The sequence below is a fragment of the Brassica oleracea genome, chromosome C5, assembly GCF_000695525.1.
Source record: "Brassica oleracea var. oleracea cultivar TO1000 chromosome C5, BOL, whole genome shotgun sequence".
NCBI classification, from domain to species: Eukaryota; Viridiplantae; Streptophyta; class Magnoliopsida; order Brassicales; family Brassicaceae; genus Brassica; species Brassica oleracea.
Window position 1 is genome coordinate 7,176,814 of NC_027752.1, and position 22,356 is coordinate 7,199,169.

Genomic DNA, 22,356 nt, shown 5'->3' on the forward strand with positions numbered 1-22,356 from the left:
GACGGGAGACAGGATTCTCAGTTGGAATCCATTAGCCATCTCTACTTGTTGGCTTTGTAAGCAGGAGCAGTAAACGAGAGATCACTTGTTTTTTGAATGCATTTACTCAAAAGAAGTGTGGAGTAGAACTATTGGAAAACTGGCGGATAATGGTTGCATTTATCAATGGGATCGAGTGTTGCAAGTAGTGGTGAATGAAATGCAAGAGAGACATTCGACTTTTCTGTTGAGATACTGTTTTCAAGCGGTAATACATGCATTATGGATGGAGAGGAATGTCAGAAGAGTTGGGGAACCAGAACAGTCAGCTAGTTGCCTTATTGCTAGAATGGATAAGCTGGTGAGAAATAGAATAACAAAAGAATGGAGCTAAGTATGAAAAGGCAATGAAGGCTTGTTTTGGAAGAGAATAAGTACATGAGTAAAGTTTGAATTTTCCGTTTATTAAAGAAACATAAGATGAATAAATTTAAATTTTTTTCGAAAAAAAAGAAGAAGAGAAATTAACAAAAAGTCGAATTTATTTTTTAATTTGGATAAGACTCCTCCTGCTTCCACTATTAATCTATTCATATAAAAAAAGTCAAAGTCTCTTCCACTCCATTCGATAAATCGCAGAAGAAACGAAACGCCTCTCTGCAGGTAAACTAGGGTTTAGGTTTTGTTCCTTCCTTGGATTCTTCAATTACTCGACGAGGTTTCTTCATCTATGGTTTCGATTCACGATTCCTCTCTCCTTTTCAGGTTTCTAGAGAGAGAGAGAGAGAGTTATGGCGCAAGCTGATGCGGGAGAACCGGAGTACGAGAGTGATCCCGAGGAGCTGAAGCGCTCCTTGGCGGCGAGGAGGAGAGAAGCTAGTGACGACGAAGAGACCACCGATGACGAAGGGGTTAAAAATCTTAGGGCTGAGATCGATTCCGATTCGGAGCAATCTGATGAACAGGATGGTGCTGTGAAGTATGATAATGACGAAAACAAGAGTGAAGATGGAGAGGAGAGCTACGAGGGGGAAGGCGATGAGTATTTGGATGATGACAAGAGGAGTAAGATAGTGGAAGATGCTGCTGGTAATGTAGATGGAGAGGAAGAGAAGGAGAAGCAATCGGCTGCAGTGCCCACAGGTGGAGCTTTTTATATGCACGATGACAGGTTCCAGGAACTCTCTGCTGGACGAAGCAGGTACACTCTTTCTTCACAATCTTTCTCAATTGCAATTGATTTTATTGGAGCGATTATAGACTGAAAGGTGGAGTTTTTCCTGCTAACCTTCTATCTGTCGATTGATATTACTCCTTATTTTGGCTTACATAGGCGAGGGCGGGGTGGAAGGAAACCGTGGGGATCTGGAGATGAAAGAAAATGGGGACATGACAAGTATGAAGAGATGAATACTACTCAGGAACAACATTATGATGTACAACTTCTTTTTTTTTTTTTTGAAATTCTTCTTTTAGATCCGTCTATCTCTAAAAGTAAATATTTTTGTGTATAATTGACTTGTTGCACTGTGTAAAAATCAGCAGAAGGCTTCAAGAGGCCGACACAGAGGTCGCGGTCGAGGTAGGGGACAAGGGCGTGGAAACATTAGAGGGAGAAGCTCTAACGCATCATCCAGCAATGGACAGCAAAATTTTGTTCCTAAAGCTGCCACACGAGAGGGAGAGTCCAGAAAAGATGAGACTCCCCTTAGCAAAGGCAATCAAGCACATCCCGTGCAGAAAAAACAGTGAGTTTTTACTTTTTCTTTTCTATTAGCTGAGTGAAGATTTTTTTTTCTCTCATACGATTGTGTACTGGATCTGTAGGTTACGAAATTCTCGAGGCTCACAACATTGGCATGAGAAAGGGACACACCACGATTCACAGCGTTCACCATCTGCACCTGCTAAAACTGGGAATGAATATGCCCATACCAAAAAGAATGTAGTTGCTTCAAGTCTTAGTTCGGCTTCTCCTCCTTTTTATCCTTCGGTGTCCTCGAGTAATGTGGCACATGGTATACAAGTTGGTATGGAAAAACTCCACACGAATGAAAGTGCCACTTCCTCTGGGAAGAAGTACAGGAATACAAGATCTGTTTATCTTCCTGTTAATACAGCCCGGAATGTTCGGTCCACGAGTCAAGGTAGAGGTGCTCCTGCTGCTGGGAACGTGTTTTACCCCCAATCTCATAGTCAAGGTGACAACATGCAACTCAATGGAGATTCAAAAGGCACTGGCCAAAGCTATACTAGATCCTCTACCCAGAACACTAGCTCATCAAAAAATCGTTATCCTCCTGGCGAAATAGAATCTGCGTCGGAAACAGGTGCGTCATTTGGTAAGGGTAAAGGGACTCTCCAACCTAGTGGAAGCGGCTCTTTGATGTATAGTGGATCTCATGTGATGGGGCGTGCAGAAAGTCTCTCGTCTGGTGACAATTCTAATTTCCCAGCTTTTCTGCCTGGTAAGTTTTTCTTGGAAGACACTTTTCTCTCTGCAATGGACCATTTGAAAAGAATTTCTTAAGAATAAAACCATGAATCTGTTAAAATTGAAAGCTGTTGATGCTGAACGCTTGATTGCCTTGTCCATGAAAAGTATTTGTCAGATTATTGTATCTGCGTACTGCTATTTTTCCGTATCTGGCTGGTTTTTAAACTATTGTCTATCATGATTAATTGCAAATGCAGTTATGCAATTCGGTGGTCAACATGGTGGGGTTCCAACTTTTGGAATGGCTTTTCCAGGATATTACCAGCCTGAAAATGGTGTTGGAAACCCGGAGATGACTTGGTATGCTTATTCCTGCTTCTTCTAGTTGAATTTTTGGATGCTAGTTTTCAGAAGTTCTCGGTTGTAAGCATTTCAAAGAATTAGATGTTGTGCAGAATGTTAGTTGAATTGCCAGTGTTTTTCGTGGTTTGTATAATGTCCCATTTGATCACCATTGTTCTAGTCTGCATGCTGGAGAAACTGAACCTAGGAAGGCGTAATTTTATTAGTATGTTTGCTTTCATTTTGAATACTATGCTGTTCGTGTGCCCTGAGTGCTCAATCTATCTCTAGTTCCTGATCTGTTCTTTCTCCTGCTTGCTGTTGAGATTTTTGTGTCTGATTGCCAGGATGCCAGTTTTGACTGGCCCAGGAGCTTTAGGAGCTTCATACAGCCCGCCATATACTACTATTGATGGTTCTTACCAAGCACACAAGCCAGGGTTACCTTCCTCTGCCGGATCATCCAGGTTTAAAGAGTAATATGCATTGTTGTTACTTGTTTTAGACATTTTTAGTGCAAACCATGTGGATTGTTTAGAGCTTTAAATAACAAAAAAATCAAGTGAAATTTGTAAATTTTCATTGTTTCTCTTATTTAACATATCGCATATGCTTGGCACATGTTATATCCCATATTTATATTTCAAAGCACGCATTTTTGGCTTACTGAATTAAATTACCAATACTGCAGCAAAGGGAATAGCACGAATAACCTTAATGATCTGGAGAATCCCGTGGAGAGTCCTGGTTAGTCATCTTGCAATACTGGGTTAAGGGGATGAATTGCATTAATTGGCTTTTTATTTGGAATTAACAAAGACATTGGACTTTTTCTTGCATTAAGGAAATAATTGAATAATGAGAGCATATGTGATAGATAAAGTAGTACAGAAAAATATATGTGATGAATATTATTTCAACAGGTACTGTCTTCAAAAGTAGTTGTCTGTTAGTCACGAAATAGCCAATTAAAGAGAGATTCATCGGCTAATATGAAGATTGATTGTTGGGATGAGTCTTAAGTTAAGCTATTTTCCTTCTATGCAGAGGTTACAGAGAGTGGGGTTTCAAAACGGCAGAACAACAACCCAAGCAAGCAACCTCGTAGGTGAGTTTTTGAAGTTAGACCTATTCTTTGAAATCCATCACCAGTTAATATTGAACCATTTATTAGGGCCCACTATGCATTATGTCTACAGATTAGACTTGCAGTAACTGGCTCACTGCACTAAAATACATATGGTCGAATACTTTTGTAGGATTTCATGTAGAATATGTTATGTGGAATATGACCCGATCAAAAACAAGAGGTTACTTGAGTTGTCGTTGGTGTTTATGCAGGTACTCGGAGATGAGCTTTAGCAAGTGATTACATTTGTGTAAAACTAAGAAGATGTGTTAGGGACTCCTTGGCGCAGGGCCCTGGCGCTTCTCCAAGCTTCTTTACTTCTCACTTTGGCGGCAATTGTTCCTGCATTTCTTAGGTAACTGATTCAAAGCTATATTTTAAGTACGGGGGATTGGTAATAGACTAGCGGGGAATGAATGTTGTGTGGTTGCTGCAATTTTATTATGGAGTGTTAGAATAAAAGACAATACTACTAGACTACCACTAGCAAATAGAAATGAAGTGGTATGGGTATGTTATGTATGCATGTGTTATTTCGTAACTTCGATCATCTGCTTGTTTAGTAATCATACTATTTGACGCTATTTTCAGGGAAGTCGTTGTCTCAAGCCTTGGCCAGCCTGTTTGGTGTTTCTTCTTTCTATTTATTTCCTATGTAATCATTTCTGTTTATTATATAAGGTTGACGACTTTCTTCTGGTTTGGTGATGTGTTTACTTTTCAGTTTCTAAACAAACTATGTTATCAACAAGAAATGGTTAATGGTTGAGACGTGTGTGAATGAATGCCAGCTACATTTTAGCAATCGTTATTGCAATTTTTTCTTTTCTCCATTGCGGTAAAACTGGGTCGCGTTACTGAAACGTTGGGACTATCTTTTATCGCCTGTGTTGGTGATCCAAGTCTGCCTCGCACTGTTCGGGCTTGGATGGCTTGCTTGTCTGTAAATAAGCCAGATTGATCACTCATAAGAGGATGTATAAAATGATTCCACGAACTCCGAAACAAGACAAAGGGAAAATGTACGAAATTTTTGCAGCACCAACAGGTCTAACGTGTATCATACATAAGAACAGAACCACCCAAACCTGAAAAGAAATCCAATAAGCCAAATGAGATGAGTATACTCTGCTTAACAAAGAAGCTTTATTTTGTTAGCTTGATCAAATCCACTTATCAGATCAAGCACAAACGGACGACGGTTGATGGTAAATCCCAGCTGCATCGTTGGTAAGTCGCTTCTTCCTCCTCTTCTTCGCAACAATCACAAACCCTTCACCTCCATCCGTCTCACTTTCCTTCACTCCACTGTCCTCTTCTCTTCTGTAAACTATCTCTGTTACTGTACTATCTTTTGCAGAGGTATCTGCCAAGTCATCTTTAGGCTTGTTTTCCTTCTTCTTAGATGCTACAACCTCCTCCTGGGATGAACTTACGATGAAGCTAAGTAGTATCTGCCTCGCCAGCTCTTCCTTCTTCAACGCAGCTGCGTTTTTCTCAGCCTCTAGGCCACTGCTGGAGTCAACGGATACACTTGCATCTCCACCTTCATGTAGAGAGCTTTTCATCACGGATCTCCTCGGAACGAACTCTGGTGCATCCGGATTCATGGTTTTTGGCATTCCATTTCCATTTGGGTAGTTAGCACCGTAATATGGTGGTGAATGAATTCCAGTTCCGGAAATAGGCTCTGCAACCAGACTATGCGGATCAGTAACCAAGAAACCTCCAGGATTGTACGGCTCTGCGGCGGCCGACAGCTTTCTCCTGCTGATATCAGAAGCCTTTTGCTCACGACAGGACACTAAATCCTCTTCAGGCTCTGACGTTAGATTTTCTACTGACTCAACACTTTCTTCTGATTCTTCTTTTTCACAGGGGAGCTCTGTGCCTTCCGTTGGCAAAGCCGACATTACAGCATCAGACTTGCTTTCTTCTCCGGTTGATGAACTTGAGATCCTGTATATCTGAGTTTCAGTTCTTTCCAAATTCAGTTCTAATTTTTCTAACATCGGCTTCAGAACTGTACCTGGTGGTGCCAAAGCAACCTCTTTGTATGAGAGTGACTTTGAAGCCAAAGTAGTACTGGTCGCCGCAGCATAACCAGGAGACTTTATTTGTGGCTTAATTGTTTTTGTACTGACATCTATCTCTCCATTCTTCAGAGCCCTAAGAGATGATGGCTTAGAGAGTGAGGGTCTTGGAGTCGTTTTCTGCAGGGGAGAAGCTATATACTGTTGATGAACATCCTGTCTTCCATTGAGATTTCTATTAAGCGACACTCTCTGATAAGGCTGCCTTTGTTTAAATTTCTTTCCAGCACCATTTCCGGATCTCCCCTTTGGGTAAGCCTCTTGCCAGCCCTCACCTAAAGCTGACTCTTCCACAGTTTGGTTGTCTACATTTAGCCTGTGTACTAAAGTATCACCCGTCTCTATGTCGACCTCATCCACAACGGCATTAGGATCATTTACTTCGTTCTTACTCTCAGTGACATTTGTTTCTACCACGTCGTTCAATGTAGCCATGCCATGCTGTGAAGCAACGGAGTGGGTAGCATCATCAGCTGATGCACCACTATCACTGACCGGTGAAACCTGCCGAAATAGAAGTAATGTCACACACCTTTGACATGAAATCCATCTCGTTCTTTTTGTTTCAGTATGTTTTTTCCATTAACTTCTAGCGTGGGAATGGTATAATTAGAGAAGCAGCATAGTTTGAATTCAAGCTCTTCAAGCAAAGTTCTAACCAATTAAAGGGTTTTAATCTGGTTATTGTTTTGATCATCAAATTTCAGAATGAGTGACCTGGGAAAAACAAGGATCACAAAAGTTCAGGAATTACAGTGAGACGCCGCAGTTTTCTGTGAACAACACTTCCTTTATTGTCTGGATCAGAACTTATATAGTCCATAAGATCTTCTACACTGCAAGAAAGGTCGGACTTTGGTGCCAATGAAATTAATTACCATATCCTTTTATGTGTTCTGGGAGTTTCCAATTTTGTACCTAAGGTGGCCTTTGCTCGCAATGGAAGCATCAGGCTTTGGGATTCCATTTCGAGCTGCTTCCTGCTGCTCTATGGCTCTTGATTCAAAATATTCAAGCCATGCAGCAGCATCCTGTGAAGAGACCAAAAGAAATTTGAGTTCAAAACCATTCACTTTTTTACTTCGCTAGTAAAAATATAATATCCAGATGAGATTGCATGATTCCTAATCCTCAATGTGACAAAAGAAAAATTGTTTATGACAGAAATCTAGGAGATTTGTTTGTCACCTGTGTACGAAGGTCATCTGATCCAAGTGTTTTTGTAAGTATCTGAAGTGTAGTCTGTTCATGATGCACACTCAATGAATACGCTTCCATGAGAGAGAGAGCCACAGCTATTGCATGATAGCTTGCTGCTGTCTGTAAAAGTAAACATTAAAGCAATGTTAGTTAAGGAATGGGCGCAAACAAGGGAAAGATAGATACGTGACGAACCTGAATATGGTCAGCTCCTAGCAATCTTTTATTGCACTTTAGAGCTTCATGTAGGTATCTTAGAGCTAGATGAACGTTCCCTACTCCTTCCTCCATCATAGCCACATTAATATATGTGGCAGCAGTATTCGGGTGAGATAGCCCACAAGTGAAATGAAGAAGAAACAAAGCACGGTTCACATATCTGTAAACAGATGACAGATAAAAAAAAGGGGTTATTTGAAAGATGGCAGATAACATTTAAAAAGAGCCGATCAGAGGAAAGGTTGGATCATAAGACTAGGTGATGGAAAAGCAAAGTAGTGTTCGATCAGTAGTGACTATATTAACTATTAGAGATCATCATGCACCGCTTACTTCAGTGCCAACTCAATGTGCTGAAGGCGATAATAAAATACAGAAAGATCCCCATAGCTTTTCATAGTGTCGGGATGGTCGAGACCAAGTTCTTTTTCATTTATATCCAGAGCCTTCTGTTGATATATAGTTGCCTGATCAAGAGAAGAAAAAAAACATCAAAGTTAACAGTGCCTCTCATTGGTTTTCTCCTTTGTTTATAATTGGAAAAAGTTATATCAGTGCCTACAAACAAAACATCAAGCTCGACAAAAACTCTCTATCTGCTACTTGAACTGATAATCAAATGTGCTATTAGGGAAGAAGATGAGAACTGATGTTACCTGGTTAAAATCGCCAGTGTGGTACAGTACAACGGCTAGAAGACTGTACGCACAAGCAGTATTTTTATGATAAGGTCCACAGACAGCAATCATCTTGGCTAATGCCTAGAAAATGCAAGAAGTCATCATCTTTTGGATAACAAATCAGATGGTTATAACATGAAAATGTCGTTGCTACCAAATGAATTGGTACCTTTGTTCCATGGTTGACAGCATCATCTAGTTTTCCTTTGTCAAGAGCAAGTTTTGATGACTCCAAGAGTGTCCTTCCGTCAGATGAAACGCATAGCACATGCTGTTCAATCGAACATATATCTTAAAGATTAGTGTCTAGCATTTGAACCATGTTTGACGGACCAAGATTCAACCAGCCGTAGATAAAAAAAAAAGAGTTTGATCTACTCGCTTTTAGTCAAGCTAATATTGGATCGTGGGGAGAAAGAAACCAACCTTGCACACAGGTATCAAGCCAAAAACATCAGAGCTCTTAAAGGGATTTGGAGAATCGAAGTCATAATCTCTTGGAATTAGTTCTAACCCAACCTGTAAAAGCATGAGTAGAGAACTATTATTCTTATTGAAGCAGCAAACACATTAACACTGAGATACATTACCTTCTGGCAAAGTCCTCGGAGAATGGAAACTTTATTCAAATGCTTGAACTCATCTTTCTGTATCCAACCAAATCTAGTGGAGAGAAATTTCTGTAGCCACTGTAATCTGAGACAAGACTCTTCACTGGAGATTCCATCACTCCCTTCCAATCCATGGAGGCCAAGCATGAAATTTAATGACGCAGCTATAGCCCCAGGTAGCTCTGCCATCTTATTGATAGATGCAATAACCGCCCTAAGAAGATGCTTGAAAGTTCTCGTAATCATCTCATGAATACAGAGGGACTGTATGTGAGGAAGGTCCTCAGCAAGTTTAGCCTGATTCATAGGAATAGTGAATACTCATTATCAACTTTCTACCATCACTAATTCTAAGCTCAACAAATTCCCTTTTAGATCGAATAACTTGGCAACAGGAAATGCACTATTGACGAGGTAAATGATTCTTACCACATGTCCTAGAGAACGCATTTGGAGTCCTCTAATATGCATGAAGTCTGTCATTGTGCGGCCATCAACTGGAGAAAGCTCCAGGGATCCAAAATCTGCTACCTAATAAACCATAACAAAGATTCCTTAATATAGCATTTGGTTATAGATAATTTCAGATATTAATATTCGTTATCTAGCTTAACACATACCAGCCTTGGCAAAGCAATTTCATCATAGTATCCATATACCATCTTGGTAAGCTCTTCTTTTGACTGTATCACAACAACAACTGAGTAAGCACCACAGTCTCCAATATGATAATAAAAATACAGTAAGCATATATAAACAAAACAGAGAAGGCAGAAATTAGATTTCATAATGAACTTATGCTCTCTCCTGGTTAAAAGGCGCAAAGAAAGATACCTTTAAATGGAGACCAGTTCCACTTTCTTTTAGGCGAGAGAAAGCTTCTTCAGAAACCAGTTCCTTCAGTTCAGCCTCAAAGTGTTGATCAGCCTCCCCATCTAACTCGCGTAGACTGATATTTTCTTCCTTTCCCTTCACGGTACTTGTATTTTCTGATTTCTTATTTTTCATCTTTAGAACTTTAAATTGTTTCCCCAAACCTTTGACTGAAAGGTCGGTCTCACCATTCATTGCAGGCTTCCCACAGAGATCTTCCGTTACTGTTTCTTTCTTTTGTAGATGCTGAACCCAGCAAGAACCGAGCTCCCATCTGATGGACCTTTCGGAAGATTCCCTTTCTTCTTCTAACTTCGTTAGGTTATTTTTAACTAGTTCATGTACCAAACATCTAAAAGACTCTAAATCATCCAAATCAAACTGTGGAGGCTGGTTCCCTCCAGATTTTCCGACACTATGGGACCTGTGAAGCTGAACCCTTAAGCTGCAATGAAGTTATCAACAAAGGTGGAAAACAACAAGAAGTTAGATGCTGACATATTTTAATTGTTTTTTTTTTTTGCAATGGATGGAAATGTAAGAAAGCCTATTATTTAACTGTCTATTCCTAGTTCACACAACACGGCGATGTCACAGTTGAATTAATTGGAAAATTAATACTCAACAAGTATGGAAGAAGAGAGGCCAACAACAAGATAGAAAATGGTATACGAACATGCACAATGTGATAAAATAAGTATAAACTTAGAAATCTACTTGGGTGCACATACCTGTTAAGGTTAAGAGCATTAGCTCCTCCATCCGGTAAGTCATCGATCATAATATCACGTAAATCAGCCATTCCCTTCTTAGTTTCGCCCTTGACATTTACCACCGCTGTATATCCACAGTGCTTTACAATAACTGTGCTTAAAGCCCAAATATCCTGGAAAAAAAATTCTTCATTAATACAATCTCTACAATGAGATACATGAAAAGTATATCTTTTGTGAATGGTTATAGTTCCACTCTAATTCGTCATCTAAGAAAACTGTTGCTTGATATAATAGTAATCATAACAAAATCTTGTAGTCCACAAACAGTCACACTTAGCATCAAAGCAAAATGCTGATTGACAGAAACAAACTGTTGGTGGTGAATGCAAGAACATAGAAACAATAAGTTTCACTAAAGGCCTTTGATAACATAATTACTTTAAAAATGGCAATGGAGCTCAAAAGATGGGTGTAAAAAAAATAGATAGCAAAGTCCTATACCATTTGCATGTAGTTAATTGAGAAAAGGAAGAGAAATAACTTACGTGAACAATGACACTCTCATCAGCTGTTATCCCTTTTAGCAGATTCCTTTCACTAAGTTCCTTGGATGACAAAGGAAATGCTTCATTTTGAAATGCACCTTTAGGATTCTGGTCAAGGCCGGCTACATCACGTTTTACAATAATAGACAAATCTCCAACCCGATCTTCAAGAAGGATGGAGCCTGCAGGGAAGTCACTAGTTCCACTTGTGCGTTGATTAGTACCAATCACGTCGGAAATGGCTCTAACAGCTCTTCGAACAGAGGCATCAACAAACAGGTTATGAAGCAGAAAAGCCTTCTTATCACGAATAACCCTCTCCTCCTCAGTCTTGCAAGGAAGCGTAGCTAACACAGAAAACTCAGCCGCCCAGGGACGAAGATCATGTTCACCATTCCTCCCCTGGCCTCCACCGTTCCCTCCCCAGTTTTCATCCTCTGTTGGTAAAGGGGAGAAGGTTGATAAAGACTCAGAAGGGGGTACAAGCCACGTGTTTGTGCGTAACCCATACGGAAGGTTGCCAAACTGAAAAAACGAGTGAAGACTTAATATTATTGGGCTTGAAAATAGTCCATTAGTAGCAGGATGAAACAGCAACTTCACCTTGTTCCGGTCAGTGAAAGCTTTCATGAGGGACTCATAAGCCTGCATCATTTCCAAACACACTAAAAGTTAGTCCCTTTGTGTCACATGAATAAAACCAAAAACAAAGAGGCGAAAATAAACGACCTTGGCAAAAGCATTGCTGACATTCTGAAGCAAATCAACAATGGAATGGGTATGAGAGAGATGCTTCCCAACGGCAAAGAAACCTTTAACAGATGCAACCACATGTATAACCTTCCCATTGCATATTTTAACCTGAAACAAAAACAACTTACATAAACTATCAACTATCAAGGTCTTAGATAACAGAGCTTCGCTTCAAATCAACATCATCAGAGTGATAATCGCACCTTAAGTTCAAAATAGTCACCATCACGCCTCTCTCCAGCTTCTTCACCATCCACTTTCTTCAACTCTGCAATCACTCTATCAGATAACGTAACTGCGATAGCTAACTTTGCAGAGAGCAATCAACAATACAAAACTTACGAAGAATCGGAGGAGAGACGTTGGGAATGGAGAAAAACTTGTAAAATTGAGAGAGCTTGGGCGTCGGGTGGATAGCGACCATGTTCAGTCCCTCCGCTGCCGGATTTCCATTTCCGACGGCGACGAGTTTGTTGGAAGAAGATTTGGAGACGGAGGAGAACCTGGTGGTGCACGCTACGATGTCTAGGACTCTCCGCACCTGAGTCAAAGCTTGACTTTCCTCCACGTAGTCCTCTGTGGCATAATTGTAAATAATATAAACTCTAAGGGAAGATATATATAAAAAAAAAAAGTAAGAGTAAAATAATGAGATATCGTCTACCAACCAATTACAAAAAAGATAATTAAACAATGATTAGTGTATCTCAGTGACACTATCTAGTACTCTAGTATAATAATATGTGGTAGTGGTGGTAGGAAAGGAAACTAGTGTATACTGTATAGTATTAACCACTCACCTGGAATCATACGGAGGACACAAGGCTTGAGGGTAACCACTTGGATGTTATCACTCAATCTATGCCCTTTCACCTGCAACAATCATTCACCACATCCAAGTTAATAATCTTAGTTTTGATGGAAACTGATGATCTTAGTTTTATACACCTGATGCGAGAGGGAATAGTTGGTGAGGTGGCAAGTGTCAGCATGAGATGCCAGAAGCCTTTTCACATCAATGATCTTGTCAGTAGAGACTCCTTTGAGTATCACTTGTGTTTCGTAAGGAGTCGTGACTGTGATATCAACCAGACTCGGCACCAACACTTTCTCTTCTCTCTTCTTCTTCTCTCCTTTTCCTCTGTTTGACTTGCCCTTGCTTGGCCTCGGTGCCATTTTGATCCTTCATGGAACACACACAACATAAGGTTAGATTTCAACACCAGAAGAAAACTCATAAACAAGTTGAATCATATACACACAGCTCCAAACCTTGGAGCGTAGATTCCGAGAGAGATAGAGAGAGAAAGAGAGACTTGAGTAAGAGAGGTTGAAGAGAAGATATATAAAAAAGGGAGGATAAGGGTTGCTTTGGTTTTTGGAGATATGTGACTAATACTGGCCTCTCCTTCTCGCTAACGCCAACTCTATCTCTCTATCTCTATACTAAACGACGCCACATGTGAGTTTTGATGTTCACATTAAAGTTTTAATTAAGGCACCAATCCATGTCCCATGCAATCCTACCGAGACTATAAATGATGGTTGAGATTCAGGCACGTGTCACTATTGAGTGGTGGGGACAGAGTGGTTCTTGTCCGAATCCGTTTTGTTTGTTTTCACTTTTTCTTCTCCTTTCAGTACTCAACGGTTCGAATCCACTGCTATCTGTAGTGGTCTTTTTCAGTAGTGGTTGCCCACTCAAAAGTCAATTCGCATTTTTTTTAATTAAACCACCTACTTAGTGTCTACACTAGATATACACGAGTTCCACTCGTTACACTCTGCTTACAGGTGACAACAACGTAGGAACTTAAATACAACTACAGTGATGTATGTCACAACTAGTCACTCATGAGACCGAATGAAAATCCAATACATCAATGCAATCAAAAGGCAAATACTGATATAGTTTGCTTCCACTTACAAGATGGTTTCAGTTATAACTAATTTCAAAACAAATCTAAAAAAAAAAAGAAAAACCGAGTTACAACCTCAAAGATTTTTTCAGTGTTTGGTTTTTGAGCCAGTCCTTGGTGCACAAGAGAGCTTCCAAGGTTACACGAGGAAGAGAAGCCTTATAACTGTCCATCTGCTTCACTTCTGTGTCGAATACGGAGTCAGGTGAGACGGTGCTGAAAGGGACGGAGAGAAGATCAACAGCTATCTTAGAGAGTATAGGGTAGTTGATGCTGTTGAGCTTCCACCAGCCCAGAACGTCGAAGGAATCAGACATCAGAACCAAAGTATCATCTAGGTATTGATCCATCTCCGTTTTCATATCTGACATGTCAATATCAAAGTCTCCAATCGTGACGAGAGTAGACCCTTCCTCTAGAAGCTCGTCACCCATAAACAACGTGTGGTCTTCAGATTCATCACCAAGTTGCTGGTGCTCTTCACTCACTACTTCACATACCCCTTCCACATTCTGCTTCTCTACCTTACACACTCTAGTTTGCTCTACTGTAATTGAGGCGTGCTCTTCTTCCTCTGCTATTGGACGTGACTCTATGGTTTGCTCTACTTGTGGACTTGTCTCATCTACTGATTGTACATCCCCTGTGTTGGCATCTTGAGGCATGTCTTGTTGGAAGTCAGGTTCTTCAGCCACCTCTATTTCCACATACTCATCCAGCAGGTTGTGTCCACTGTAGTTTAGGAACAGATCATGGACAGCATCACTGACGCTCTTGATCCAGTCTTCTGCATCTTCACCATACGCATTAGTAAACGTGTCCTTAATGTGCTTCATCTTGAACCGAGGATCCATGACCACAGCAACCGCCAAAACCAGGAAGCAACCTCTCCAGTACAAGTCGAATTTCTCCCTCAACGCGTTCACAATGTTCCTGGCATCCACGTCGTCACCCATGGCTGCGTGGCTCAGCTCCAGCTGAAGCTTTGTCATCTCATCGTACAATTCATTTGCTGTCAAACGGTTTGGCCTAGCCAAGACGCTACCCGCTTCGAAAAGAATCTTCAAGCACGAGCAGAGGCTCTCAACCTTTCTCCACTCTTCAAGAGATATCGATATTTTGTAATCAGGATAGCATGTTTCCAAACAAGAAAACACTTGCTTATGCTCACAGGCCCCCACCAGCATGTTGTAACTCGTGTCCCATCTCGTCTGGTTGTCGAAGAGAAGATCTTTGTACGGAACATCGGTCGGGAAAAGTCTCTTCAGCTCATCAAACTTGTCTCCACAATCGTCGTTTGTCTTAACAAACTTGATGCTATCTCTGACTTTCTTTATAGTCGCTCGAAGCTGCTCGTCTCCAAGCGCATCTTGCGCCATACTGCTCAGGACGCGAGCGTAGCATTTCCCCATCAACAACTGACCGTTCAACACATGCTGGTTCCTGAACGACAAGAAGCCTCTCAGACTCTCAACACACGTTTTGCTTACCAACGATTGGCTGACAGTGAGGCTAGAGATCTTCCCCTCCAGCTTCCAATCAGATAAGCAACTAGCAACAGGCTGGTTCAACGCGAAATCCGAATCAGGACAAGCCACAACAGCAACATTTAACAGACGGCTACTCAAGTTCCAGTCTTTATCAACAAAGTGTCCTGTCACAAAGGCATAACCCACTGACTGCCTCGACGACCACACATCTACAGTAAGATTAACTCCCCCAGGAATCTCTCCAATAAACTCCAAAAGCTTGTCCTTTTGAGACAAGAACATGCTAACACAACCCCCATGAATAGCATCAAAGCTCGCCATACTATACTGAGGACGAAGCGCCTTTAAAAAACCAGCGAAACCACAATGCTCAACCATATGAAGAGGGTAATCATGCATAATAATCATCTTCGCCATCTCACGGTTACAGTGATCTTGATCCAAAGGGGCATAAGACCCTTTCTTGGGAGGAGGAGGAGGACAAGAAGAAGCGGTGGTCTCGTCCTCCTTTCCCTGAGGGGTGAGACTGGTCTTAGGGCACTTGGAACATATACCCAACTCAATGTGGCGCTTAAGGTGGCTAGTTCCCGAAGCTTTGGCGCCGTTTATGTAAGCGTACGACTTGTTGCAGTGCTTGCACAAGGCTTTGGTGGTGTCGGAGCTTGTGGCCTCGGTGGTGAAGTGATCCCACACCAAAGACTTCCTCTTCCTCCTCCTGGCGGCGGGTTGTTGTGAATCTGATGAGACGCTGGTGTCAACGACCTCTGGAGGATTTGGATCCATTATCCTGAAATCGAATCAATCATGAGTATGATACATGCAGATTCAAACACAATTCAACTACACAATAGAGGAGAGAAACTGAATGGAAACTTACGCGCAGAGAGAGAGGGAGGGAGGGGCAGCAACGGCGGGAAGAATAAAACGCGTGTAATGGGCTTTGGAGGAGGTTGGCTCAGATTAGGGTTTTGAGCTTTTTCTCCGTCGGCCTTTTTTGTTTTTCCGCTTATTATAAATCAAGGAAGATGCTGTTTTTTTTTTTTAGTATTTACAATCCCTTGAATTTTCCTCCGTAGATCTGTGAACTTTGCTTTAATCTGGACCCTCTATCTCTTTCTTTCCATTTATTTGTACATTGATTGCCTTATATCACAAAAGAAAGCAATAAAAAAGAAAAGGAAATACAAAATTTTGCTAAAGCAGTAAATTGCCTTGCCACAGAAAGAATGTATATTGATATATCCAGCATAATTTTCTAACATATTAAGATGAAAATGTCAACTGTATGATACACACCTTAATCAAGGAAAATAATTTAAGAAAAGATTCAATACTCAATTATGAACACCATTATCATCCATATTTTAGCAAATATCTCAGAATTAAATTGTGAAAAAAATTATGAAAAGTTTCTCATTCAACTTTTTTATAGATATACTCAACCAGGTCTCTTTTTTTATTTGTTTAATTTGTTATATTTGAACATTTATTTATTAAATTATATCAGTAGTATATATAATGTTCTAATGGTTTGTTGTTTTTGGCAATTAATGGTTTATTTTTGTACTTAAAAATCTAGAAGAAGAAAAGGAAAAAATGTCTAATACTTTGGCTGTGGAAAATATAAATAAACTACTATTTGCTGATCATATATTTGCTCCCATCTGCCTCATCAGGCTCTGCAGACCACTCATGCCACCAAACTGCTGCAGCATCTGAGGCGACATGACGTTGCTCATCAGCTGTTGAGCGCTCTTGTTTGAGCTCTTATCTCCATTCTTTAGCATCTTGAGTCCTTTCATGTTGCTAAATGTCTTTGCCATCCTCTTGTACTCTTCCAACATCTCCATCACTTCTCTTACAATCTTTCCTGACCCTCTCGCTATCCGCATTATCCTTGACTCGTTAAAGGCCTTACTTGGGTTTGAGCTATCCAGCTCTGCAACATTACCATTTTTGTTATTAGTTCTACTCTTAGACTTATACACCAAATAAGAAATGTTCTCACACCTTCATTTGTCATAGAATCCATCGTTGTCATGTATCGCTTAATCTTAGCCTCGCTTTCCCCTTCCGGCATCATTTGGGCACTCACTCCAGGCAGCATTGAGTACAACTGCACACCAAAGACCTCCCTTTGTGTTACCAAGCGTACAGCTCAGACTAATATTTGACAAGAAATACTCACCTGGTTAAGTGGCCCGGAGTTCAGGAAACTCTGGTACTGGTCGTACATCATTCTCATTGAAAAGTAACCCTTGGAAATCTTTTCCAAGAGTTCAGCCTGTTGATCTTTAGGTACCACCTCTTGTAGTTTATCTACCAATCCAGACAAATCACCCATTCCTGTTGTACATAAAACATTACTATCAAAACTCTTGAGTCAACAACCCATGAGGAGACTTTGATTACTCCTCACAGTGCTGCTAATCCTCAATCAGTGACATGAAAGTTACCTAAGAGACGGTTGACAAATGGTTTGACGTCAAAGACTTCAAACTGATCCATATGCTCTCCCGTTCCAATGAATATCACAGGGCTTTTTGTAGCCGCAACACTAACAAAATAAAAAATAGAACACATTCACCAAACATTTGAAGTATATCAGGAGGGGAATACTTACGCGCTAAGAGCACCACCACCCTTGGCATGGCCATCCATCTTAGTAATAATCACAGCTCCCACAGCAACACCTTGCCTAAATGCTTGAGCTTGATCAAACGCAGCTTGACCAATACTGCTATCCATAACAAATATTACAAGATCCGGTTTCTGAAAAGTAGAAAAATCCAACATCAGCGCTTCCATCATTAAAAAATAAATAAATAACTTGAAGAGTAAGAGCGCATACTGTTGCTTCAGCAACTTGACGCATCTCTTCAAAGAGAGAAGCTTCTTGTTTATGGCGACCACTGGTATCAACAATAATAAGATCACAGTTTTCTTTCTCGAACCTATCAACTCCCTCAACAGCAATTTTCACAGGATCTGATTCAGTGTAGCTGCAAAGAACCACAACTCAGCATCAGCACATTATGATCAAGAAAGCACAAATAGGATCTCATTCTCATACCTTCCATAAAAGGGGATGTTAGCCTTAGTGGCATTCTGTTTCAGCTGGTCAAAAGCACCCGCCCTGAAAGTATCCGCACACACTAAAGCTGGTTTGTACCCATTCTTCTGGTGATAATAAGCATACTTTGTACAAGTAGTGGTCTTTCCAGCACCTAAACATATACTAATAGTAAGAAACGCATACAATCTATCGACGCATTAGCACACCATCTTACAAAGACCCCACCTTGTAATCCGACAAACATAACTACACTAGGTTTAGCCTTTTTGGGGGCAAAGGCAGGCTTTCCCGGATCAAGCATCTTACACAGTTCACCGAAGATAGCCTGAGAGAAAAACAAGACGAACATCAAGAAAATGAAACGATTTGAAGAAGAATCTAGGGTTAAAAAACCAAACCTGCTCGATGATTCGACGCTTGTTGTGGCCGGCAGCTAGATCCTGGAGGTTTACAATCTTCTTAATATTGGTCTGCATCTCCTTGACAAGGGAAAACGAAACATCGGACTGAAGAAGAGCACGAGTGATCTCGTTCAAGCATTCATTCAGAGCCTTTTCATCTATTATTGTCACGTTGCGCATCTGATGTATAGCGTGTGTGATACGCCCGCCGAGCTCCGCCAACACCATCTTTCCTCGTCTTTCTTTCAACGACGACTAAAGCGATTAGAGAGATTTTCCGGGAAGAGTATCAAACTTCAGGAATCAGGGCTCTCGTCTCGCATATTTATAAGAGAGACGGAGAATTATTAATTTATAATTATATATGAAAGCCGATGCGCGCAAAAAAGCCCAATGGGCCACATGATTAAAACAAGTTCGTATGATATTAAAACTAAAATACAAATTAGATTTATTTGAAAACATGGATAGCAATTTTTTAAAAAAGTTTCTTTGTAAACATGGATTGCAGTTTTAAAAAAGTTTGTTTGCAAACATAGATAAAAGTATATTAAGAAAAAATAATAATAATGGGCTTATATTTTTAAGAAAAAATGGAAATCTATTATATAATGAGAAACTATCTATCTGTTACCTAATCGAGTTTGGTTCATGTCTGTTTGGGTTTCTGATTTCCAGGATTAAAGATTTCAACTCCATTTGAATATTTCTAAATTTCAGTTCATGTTCGCTTCGGATTTTGCGGGTTCAGTTCGAGTTCGGATAATCCATTTAAATTACTTTTAAAATTTTGAAATTCATTATATACTTTAAATTTCTCAAAAAATATAAACAAAATAATATATTAAATATAAATTTAAATAATATATGTCAGAATACCTAAACTTAACATATAAATTAGTTTAGTTCATATATTTAGATAGATAATTAATAATTATTTTAAATATTTTTGGTGTTTTAAGTATACTTTTACTATTTTTGATATTTACAATTTATTATTTGTATATATTTTCAAGTATTTAAACCAGCTTAAAAGTATCATATATATTCTAGGTGTTTTTTATATACAGTAAATCTAAAAATAATTAATATATAAATATATAAATCTATTTCAGATACATTCGGATACCCAAAATTTTTCAGTTCGGATCGGATTCGGCTTCGGTTCTCCAAAAAACGAAATTTTGAATAATTTGGATATTTAATCAATTTCGGTTCAGATTTGATACTACTTTTTCGGATCGAGATCGGTTCGGTTCTTTAGATTCATATATTTTGTCCAGCCCTAATATTATTGACATGGAAAACAAACATAAACATAATTTTTTTTTAATACATCCGCGCGAAGTCTAGTTTGATTTAAAAGTAAACCATGGATTAAGAGAGTATGCTTGGCGATATAAAGTGAAGAGCTTAGTCATGGACCATGGCTTTTCTCCTCTCCAAACGACAAGTGATTATGCATTCAAAAACATCACATGTTTTGGTCTAACCTGCTTAAAATCATATGAAACTCTAGTCTCTACGTATAGTTGACGCAGATTTGCATGTTTAAAGGAACACTTGAACAAACAAACAATAAAAAACAGGAACTTGTACAAGAACAGATTTTAACTTTGTTTATGCTTTTACTAGTTAAGTACTTAATACCAATGACTATGACATGGTCAGCGAAACTGTTAGTTGTTTCCGGTTTCATAATGTTGTAAATGGACTACATGAGTTGAGAAGAAGACAGAATGTCCAAGAATGTAATCAGCAGCTGGCAAATTTTAGTTTTGCTCTCAAACGTTTTCCTACGCAGCTCTCAACTAGACGATCCTGATCCCTTAAAAGAAACTGTCGGGTACTGCTTTTTTAGCTTCTTCTGCTCTCCGAACTGGTGGATGGCGTCTTGAATCCCTGCAAATGCGACCACAAACTCGGCTGTATCTGTTTGATTCAGAAGCTTCTTCATCACCAGTTCCAACACTTTATACCTGCACATCACCAGTTTCTGCTATTCAAAACTTTCACTTAACTCAACCGGACTACAAGACAATAACATCCCTTTTGTTTTTAGTTCATCACTAACATTCCTTATCTTTGTGATGTAGAGAAACGCAAACCTGAGTCGTTGTGCCTTTGAGATGACTTTATTGATGTTTCCAAACAGCTCCTGCACGGAACCTAGAGCTTCTTCACGCGACTGAGCATTGCAGAGCGGTGAAAAGGGGAGGTGGAGAACACACGTGGCCTGAATTTCCGCATACTCCTCATCGATCACAGCCTCCTCAATACGTATCTCACGGGTAAGCTGAGAGAGCACACGTTCACTCGCCTCAGAGAGAGAGAAGTTGGGGCTTTGAGCGGCCAGTATACGAACAAGGTCAAGAATGGAAGTGGGACGCCAGTCTCCAAGCCAGGACACAGCAGCCAGCTCATGAGGCGGTATCCACGTAGGCATGAGAAGGTTAGAGACATCCTTCAAGGACGTTGAGACCATGGACTTGAAGTAATGCGACTGGTATCTGCTCAGCTGCTCTTCAATCAGTTCATCAAGCTCCCACCTGGATTTAAGCTCCTTGTCTAGTCTCGCAGCTATGATATTCTGTTCTTGCCTCCACAGTTCGTACAAGTCTCCAGGTGATTCGTCATCTAAAGCAATTAGAGATAATTATGCTTGTAACATCAGCTACTAACATTACAATGCGATAATCAGAAGTTTAACTAAAAAACTAGTTAAAGAATGAAACTTTATGCGGATAACCTTTTCTAGAAGAGTCGTGCTGGTGAGATCTCCAGGAGTGGTGTCTTTCAGAAGAACCACCGGCTTTACTAGCAGCGTATCTCTCCAGATCATCCCATGAAACTGATTCCGCAATGTGGGTGGTTTCCTCAAATCCATTCTCTTCACTACATCGCAGGGATACACATCAATAAGCGCACCAACTATCACATCCAAAGATCCTAATGATTTCATCGTAGCTATAAACATCTAATCAATGCGAAACGAAATAAAGAGAACCCTAAATCACCAAGCGAATGAAACCATGGAAACACAGAGTCTCAATTCGACCCAAGTTTCGAACAATCACTCTCCTTGAAGCTGGCTTATACAGAGAATTAAAAAACGAAAGAGACGGAGAGAAGATACTCACAATCGCGCCACTTCCATGGCTCTCGTTATCTTCGGTACTCGTTTCTTTCCCTCGTTCTTGGAGATTGAGTTTAAGAAACAGGAACAAACGAGAGAGGAAGGGGTAGTTTAGTAATTAACTATACTGGGCCGCGCGCTAAGGCCCAGATATTATCACTGACTATACTGGGCCCCGCGCTAAACTAATAATCCCAAATCGTTCGGTGCCTGCGGAAAGTAAATAAATATCTCATCGAGACCAGCTGTATTGCCAGGTGTTGCATGAAACGAGTAAGCATCGATGGCCACGTGGGTTTTAGATCCTTGTCCTAATCCATAAAAACTTCGAAAATCGAGCCAAACATCGACAACACTTTAAAAACGTTCGAGAACCAACACGTTACATCCAAGCCACTTTCGGAAATTTTTAACACTAAAAAGTTCACAATGCAACAAGAGAAGAGCAAAGAAGATCACAGCCGCTTGATCAACATCACGGCCAAAGATCTAACGGCCGGAAACCGTCGGCTAATGGAGGTTCCTTACACGGCAACACTGTCCCACGCAATGAACACATTAGTAGCCAACTCCATCTCCTCACTCCCCGTGGCTGCACCTCCAGGACACTGGATCGGAGCCGGAGGCTCCATGATCATGGAGTCTGATAAACAAACCGGAGCAGTACGTAAACACTACATAGGGATCCTCACCATGCTCGACATACTTGCTCACATCGCCGGCGGAGAACACAACCTCTCCGATCCCACCGATCTTG

The 22,356-nt window shown here is 40.3% G+C and overlaps 6 protein-coding genes across 11 annotated transcripts in view; 2 read left to right on the plus strand and 4 right to left on the minus strand.

The window, feature by feature from the left end:
• The first annotated feature begins 491 nt into the window (after positions 1 to 491).
• LOC106294017 lies at positions 492 to 4,672 on the plus strand. Of its 3 annotated transcripts, none has more exons than XM_013729637.1 (11): positions 492 to 642; positions 745 to 1,180; positions 1,313 to 1,415; positions 1,525 to 1,727; positions 1,807 to 2,447; positions 2,674 to 2,776; positions 3,106 to 3,234; positions 3,450 to 3,505; positions 3,806 to 3,866; positions 4,100 to 4,242; positions 4,479 to 4,672. In XM_013729637.1, the coding sequence occupies exons 2-10, from the start codon at positions 771 to 773 to the stop codon at positions 4,125 to 4,127; spliced, it is 1,734 nt and encodes a 577-aa protein (XP_013585091.1). In that variant the 5' UTR covers positions 492 to 642; positions 745 to 770; the 3' UTR covers positions 4,128 to 4,242; positions 4,479 to 4,672. The 3 variants fall into 3 exon arrangements, with proteins under 3 accessions (XP_013585091.1, XP_013585090.1, XP_013585092.1); XM_013729636.1 differs by having other exon boundaries at positions 553 to 642; positions 1,522 to 1,727; XM_013729638.1 differs by having other exon boundaries at positions 553 to 642; positions 1,522 to 1,727; positions 3,106 to 3,225.
• LOC106294016 (protein TSS) lies at positions 4,629 to 13,038 on the minus strand. Of its 4 annotated transcripts, none has more exons than XR_001260709.1 (23): positions 12,850 to 13,038; positions 12,526 to 12,760; positions 12,378 to 12,450; positions 11,920 to 12,153; positions 11,781 to 11,845; positions 11,554 to 11,685; positions 11,428 to 11,469; positions 10,825 to 11,349; positions 10,295 to 10,449; positions 9,525 to 10,008; positions 9,311 to 9,373; positions 9,120 to 9,221; positions 8,670 to 8,987; positions 8,506 to 8,598; positions 8,249 to 8,350; positions 8,056 to 8,160; positions 7,733 to 7,866; positions 7,376 to 7,559; positions 7,169 to 7,300; positions 6,899 to 7,011; positions 6,735 to 6,816; positions 4,914 to 6,484; positions 4,629 to 4,828 (listed from the first exon to the last, which is right to left on the minus strand). XR_001260709.1 is itself a non-coding variant. In XM_013729635.1 (23 exons), exons 2-23 carry the CDS (start codon positions 12,751 to 12,753, stop codon positions 5,800 to 5,802), a joined length of 3,981 nt encoding a protein of 1,326 aa, XP_013585089.1. In that variant the 5' UTR covers positions 12,754 to 12,760; positions 12,850 to 13,038; the 3' UTR covers positions 5,763 to 5,799. The 4 variants fall into 4 exon arrangements, 3 of the variants coding, with proteins under 3 accessions (XP_013585087.1, XP_013585088.1, XP_013585089.1); XM_013729635.1 differs by lacking the exon at positions 4,629 to 4,828 and having other exon boundaries at positions 5,763 to 5,846; positions 5,917 to 6,484; XM_013729633.1 differs by lacking the exon at positions 4,629 to 4,828 and having other exon boundaries at positions 4,845 to 6,484.
• Positions 13,039 to 13,434: 396 nt separating this feature from the next.
• On the minus strand, positions 13,435 to 16,066 carry LOC106343257 (zinc finger BED domain-containing protein DAYSLEEPER-like). The gene is made up of 2 exons (XM_013782421.1): positions 15,864 to 16,066; positions 13,435 to 15,773 (listed from the first exon to the last, which is right to left on the minus strand). Exon 2 carries the CDS (start codon positions 15,767 to 15,769, stop codon positions 13,565 to 13,567), a length of 2,205 nt encoding a protein of 734 aa, XP_013637875.1. The 5' UTR covers positions 15,770 to 15,773; positions 15,864 to 16,066; the 3' UTR covers positions 13,435 to 13,564.
• A 566-nt stretch (positions 16,067 to 16,632) lies between these two features.
• Positions 16,633 to 18,691, minus strand: LOC106292805 (signal recognition particle 54 kDa protein 3). Its single transcript, XM_013728462.1, has 9 exons — positions 18,461 to 18,691; positions 18,288 to 18,387; positions 18,060 to 18,213; positions 17,838 to 17,988; positions 17,610 to 17,758; positions 17,443 to 17,543; positions 17,175 to 17,332; positions 16,997 to 17,102; positions 16,633 to 16,925 (listed from the first exon to the last, which is right to left on the minus strand). The coding sequence occupies exons 1-9, from the start codon at positions 18,689 to 18,691 to the stop codon at positions 16,633 to 16,635; spliced, it is 1,443 nt and encodes a 480-aa protein (XP_013583916.1).
• A 1,368-nt stretch (positions 18,692 to 20,059) lies between these two features.
• LOC106292800 lies at positions 20,060 to 21,672 on the minus strand. The gene is made up of 4 exons (XM_013728456.1): positions 21,604 to 21,672; positions 21,213 to 21,358; positions 20,572 to 21,100; positions 20,060 to 20,442 (listed from the first exon to the last, which is right to left on the minus strand). Exons 1-4 carry the CDS (start codon positions 21,618 to 21,620, stop codon positions 20,271 to 20,273), a joined length of 864 nt encoding a protein of 287 aa, XP_013583910.1. The 5' UTR covers positions 21,621 to 21,672; the 3' UTR covers positions 20,060 to 20,270.
• Positions 21,673 to 21,938: 266 nt separating this feature from the next.
• LOC106292693 (SNF1-related protein kinase regulatory subunit gamma-like PV42a) overlaps positions 21,939 to 22,356 on the plus strand; it is a 1,404-nt gene continuing 986 nt past the window's right edge. The window contains exon 1 of the mRNA XM_013728335.1: positions 21,939 to 22,355. Coding sequence (XP_013583789.1) covers positions 22,029 to 22,355 — 327 coding nt within the window. The 5' untranslated portion in view covers positions 21,939 to 22,028. The remainder of the gene's footprint in view (position 22,356) is intronic.